At 53.6% G+C, this 4,565-nt stretch overlaps 1 protein-coding gene across 2 annotated transcripts; it reads left to right on the top strand.

Moving 5' to 3' along the window:
• Positions 1 to 1,296: 1,296 nt before the first annotated feature.
• On the top strand, positions 1,297 to 2,868 carry NUDT16 (nudix hydrolase 16). Of its 2 annotated transcripts, XM_006056246.4 has the most exons (3): positions 1,298 to 1,469; positions 1,564 to 1,833; positions 2,544 to 2,868. In XM_006056246.4, the coding sequence occupies exons 1-3, from the start codon at positions 1,332 to 1,334 to the stop codon at positions 2,721 to 2,723; spliced, it is 588 nt and encodes a 195-aa protein (XP_006056308.3). In that variant the 5' UTR covers positions 1,298 to 1,331; the 3' UTR covers positions 2,724 to 2,868. The 2 variants fall into 2 exon arrangements, with proteins under 2 accessions (XP_006056307.3, XP_006056308.3); XM_006056245.4 differs by having other exon boundaries at positions 1,297 to 1,469; positions 1,564 to 2,614.
• The last annotated feature ends 1,697 nt before the right edge of the window (positions 2,869 to 4,565 follow it).

Raw genomic sequence — 4,565 nt, 5'->3', positions numbered from 1 at the left:
TTGTTCCATGTCCAGTTCTAACTGTTGCTTCCTGACCTGCATACAGATTTCTCAAGAGGCAGATCAGGTGGTCTGGTATTCCCATCTCTTTCAGAATTTTCCACAGTTTATTAATAGTGATCCACACAGTCAAAGGCTTTGAGGAAGCCTAATAGGTTGATATTCGCTCTACTTAACAGAGAGAGTTGACTGACTTTTGTTAAAGCCAGCCTGTGTCTGGGAGGGTTCTTGGGCTTTTTCTTACCACATGCTGTCATTTACATGCTGTGACTCCAAGCCCAGCCTCTCTAGAAGCTGACTCCTCCTATCCTTTGTGTAATAAATACCGACTGCTGATGAAGAGAGAACCTGCGTAGAATGCAGAGCCTGAAAAAAGTTGCGGAGGCTTAGGATGAGGGATCTTGAGCCCCTGTTTCTCACTCAGCATCAGGCCCTGAGGAGCCTCCAGGTCTGGGGGTGGGCTGTTCCATACCTTCCTTCCTTCAATGGTCTGAGCCTAGAAAGCCTTGGACACTTCTACCTATGACTCTTGCTCTCTCTCCCTCCTGCACCCACTGGGTTTCAAACACAGCCCTTTCCGGGAAAATCTCGGGGTCCTGTCCATTCTATCCACTACTTACCGCCACCCCCAAGTCCTGACCAGAACTACACCCCCACACCCCATCCTATAATACCATCCCAGAAAGTGACAGCGCCATCCATCCAGGCCGGAAACCCTGCCATCACGCTGGCAAAGTATCCCTCCCCACCCACTCAATCAGCTACTGAGTCCCTGCAGTACCACCCTCAGGATGGCTCTTAAACCCATCTCTGTCCCCACTGTACAGGATAGGTCGAGGCTCTGAGCCAATTCTGCTCTATTCCCTTCCACCGCAGGCCCGGGGAACCATCTAGACTAACCAGGTGTGGCTCCCAGGGCGCATCCCTGTCCCTAATTAGATACTTAAACCCTACGCAGGCAGAAAACCTCTGCGCACGACTCAGCAATCCCAACACTGGTGAAGTACCCTTAAGGTAGACTGTGACTGCAGCACTATCACGGGAGTCCTTCCGCGTCCAGAATCCCGCCACTCCTGCAGCACCCGCCCCGGCCCAGGGCCACTTTCCAGGTGTCCCACTGGGCCTTCGCCTTCCCCATAGGTCCCGCTCTGATTGGCTGCGGCCGCTGCCGCGTCCCGCCCGAGCCCCGCAGGGATTGGCCCTGGCCGCCGGGCCCTGCAGGGATTGGTCCGTGCCACCGCGCCCCGCCCCGGGCCCTGCAGGGATTGGTTCTGGTGGCCCAAGGCTGCCCATCTGGCCCTTCTGCGCCGCAGAGCTGGGGAAGGCAGGCCATGGCCGGCATGCGTAGGCTTGAGCTGTCGGAAGCCCTGCATCTGGGGCCGGGCTGGCGGCACGCGTGCCACGCGCTGCTCTACGCACCGAACCCAGGGCTGCTCTTTGGCCGCATTCCGCTACGCTACGCCGTGCTGGTGAGGAGGGGGCGCTCCCGGCCACCGCCCGCCCCCGCCCCGCGGCCAGGCCGCCTTGGGGGTCCCAGGCCATCCCAGCTTCCCTCTCCCACAGATGCAGATGCGCTTTGATGGGCGCCTGGGCTTCCCTGGCGGCTTCGTGGACTTGCGCGACGGCAGCTTGGAGGACGGGCTGAATCGCGAGTTGGGCGAGGAGCTGGGCGAGGCTGCGGGCGCCTTTCGTGTGGAGCGCGCTGACTACCGCAGCTCCCACGCTGGGTCCCGGCCGCGCGTTGTGGCGCACTTCTACACTAAGCTCCTGACCCTGGAGCAGCTGACTGCGGTGGAGATGGGCGCGCCTCGCGCCCGAGACCACGGGCTGGAGGTGGGGCCAGCCCAGGACCCCACCCCGCTTCCTCCAGCCCCGGAAGGCCTGTCTCAGCTGTTTCCTTGTGTAGTTGGTGTCTGGGTGATTAGTTACAGCCAACCTGGCCTCCCTGCAAAGATCTTGCTCTGTCCCCTTTTTACAGGCCTCTGCATTGTCTTTCTAAAACTCTGCCACCCAAATCACTCTTCTGCTACCACTTTATAATGGCAGACTTGGAACTTTAGGCCCTATTTTTTTCTTGCCTGATGTTTTTTGGAAAACTTTGGCACTTGGGCTAGGGGAGAGAGGGATAGATTGTGTATGCTAATCAGGATCATCTAAGAGGCTTATTAAAACTGATTACTGACCCCACTCCCATAATTGCTCAGCTGGGGAGGGGAGAAAGACATGAGAATTTGAATTTTTCAAAAGTTCCTAAATAGTGCTAATGTGGCTGCCTGGGTACCAAATTTTGAGAAACTGGTGTAGCGTGCGTTTTGGAGGTTGGGAGCCACTAAGGTGGTGTGGGAAGTGTTGGCATTTGTGAGATGTATAACATGACCTGGGTTATTTGTCTGCAAAGACCTGTGCCCTCTACATCCTCAGAGGTGTGCATGCTCGGGCCTGGTTATGTTGAACTGATACGGGGTGAGACCTCTGATCTAGAAAGATCTGGCTAGGATAAGCTCCCTGAATTTCCAGAGTCTTCTGTCTCCTTCCTTTCCCAGGTGCTGGGCCTGGTGCGGGTGCCCCTGTATACCCTGCGGGATGGTGTGGGAGGCCTGCCTGCCTTCCTGGAGAATACCTTTATTGGAAATGCACGGGAACAGCTGCTGGAAGCCATCCAGAACCTGGGACTGCTGGAACCTGGCTCTTTTGCACGCCTTAAGATTTCAACTCCTCCCTAGAGGCAGCCCTCCATGGACCCATGAAACCTGCCTGAGATCAGGGCCTTTGTACTGGGGAGGCAGGGAGGAAAAAGGGAATGTTTTCTCTTCTGGGCCTGGGCTTGATAGATGATAACAGATTAAAAGAGTATGTAATGTGTTCTGAGCAGAGGACCCCGTGGTGACTCATGGCATCAGTGGCAAAAATCTGCAGCTCATCCCGGGGGCCTGACAGATTCTCAGAGCCTGCCTCTTTTCTTTATACTTGTGCACACGCTTCCCTGGTGGCTCAGACAGTAAAAAGTCCACCTGCAATGCGGGAGACCTGGGTTCTATCCTTGGGTTGGTAAGACCCACTGGAGGAGGGCATGGCAACCCACTCTAGGATTCTTGGCTGAGAATCCCCATGGACAGAGGAGCCTGGTGGGCTACAGTCCATGGGGTCACAAAGCGTCGGACACAGCTGAGCAACTAAGCACACACATAAGCTTATGCCTCCCCCCATCCCTTGTGATGTCCTGTTTAAGCAGGAAGTGGCATATCAGCATACTCACTTCCTTGCTGGGGAGGAGCTTCTGAACCAGGAGGAGTCTTTCTCTACATTCCTACATGGCTGTTCCCAAAGTCTAGCCCAGCCCATACTTGGTAGAGAAAGCAGAGAAGCAGAGGGACCTGTTTTTCCCCTGAAAGTATGGTCTCATCCTTGCCTAAGGGGTTGGTCAGAGCAATATTCCCTGAAAGCTGGTAGAGGGCCCTAACCTACCCCCTGTCCTCTTCTGAAACTGAGCAGAAGGGATGAGGAAAGGGTTTGGCCTCCTTGGACTGACCTTGGACTTAAGACTCCTGGGTTCTGGTGCATCTCCTCCAGGGTTTGCATTTGGGACCCCTTAGACTCAGGACAGTGAAGGGAGCTGGCCGTGCCCTGCTGCAACACAAACAGCCCCCTAGTAAAGAAGGGCTTATAGCCAGGCTTCAAAGCTCTTCAATCCCTTTAACCAATTAACTGTATTAGGCACTGTTGATCTAAGGATGAAAGAGCTACAGATTTTACTCTCTGTGCAGCCAGGATATTTAAAGAGCCAAATGGTAGGTATCTGAGGCTGGGTAGGACACATGGCATTTGTAGCAACTGTGTAACTGCCATGGCAGAAGTAGCAATGGACAATGGGTGTGACTGTTCCAGTAAAATCATTTAAAAAGGTGTGGGCCACGGTTTGCCAACCCCTGCTCTAGAGAGGAAGATACAGTAAATTATGATGCTTATTTGCTTATTTTATTTATGTCTATATGTCTGTATCAAACCAGTCAATCTTAAGGGAACTCACCCCTGAATACGCAGAAGAACTGATGCTGAAGCTGAAGCTCCAGTCTTTTGGTCATCTGATGCACACAGCTGTCTCATTGGAAATGTCCCTGATGCTGGGAAAGATTGAGGGCAGAAGAAGAGGGCATCAGAGGATGAGATGGCTGGATGGCATCACTGATGCAATAGACATGAAATTGGGCAAACTTTGGGAGATGGTGAGGGACAGGGAGGCCTGGTGTGTTGCAGTCCATGGGGTCACAAAGAGTCTGACACAACTGGGCAACTGAACAACATTAAGGAAATAAAGGACAGCTGCAGGTTCCGCCTTGTTATTTTCACTTTTAGTTGAGGTGGTCTGGAAGGGCCTCTGAAGAGCATTTAGGTTGAAGAATGGAGCCGGAGAGGAGTGTGGGGAGAGGATTCTGGATATTAAGGCCCTGAGGAGGAATCTTGGCAAATTATCCTAAAACAAAGGTAGGAAATGAGACTCCACTTCTCAGTTGAGGGTGGCAGGGGGTGATGCCAAGAATTTGCAGCCTGCTTTACCAGAGCATGGT

Source organism: Bubalus bubalis, chromosome 1, assembly GCF_019923935.1.
Source record: "Bubalus bubalis isolate 160015118507 breed Murrah chromosome 1, NDDB_SH_1, whole genome shotgun sequence".
NCBI lineage: Eukaryota > Metazoa > Chordata > Mammalia > Artiodactyla > Bovidae > Bubalus > Bubalus bubalis.
Note: the sequence above shows the minus strand (reverse complement) of the source record. Positions and strands in the feature narration are given on the sequence as shown.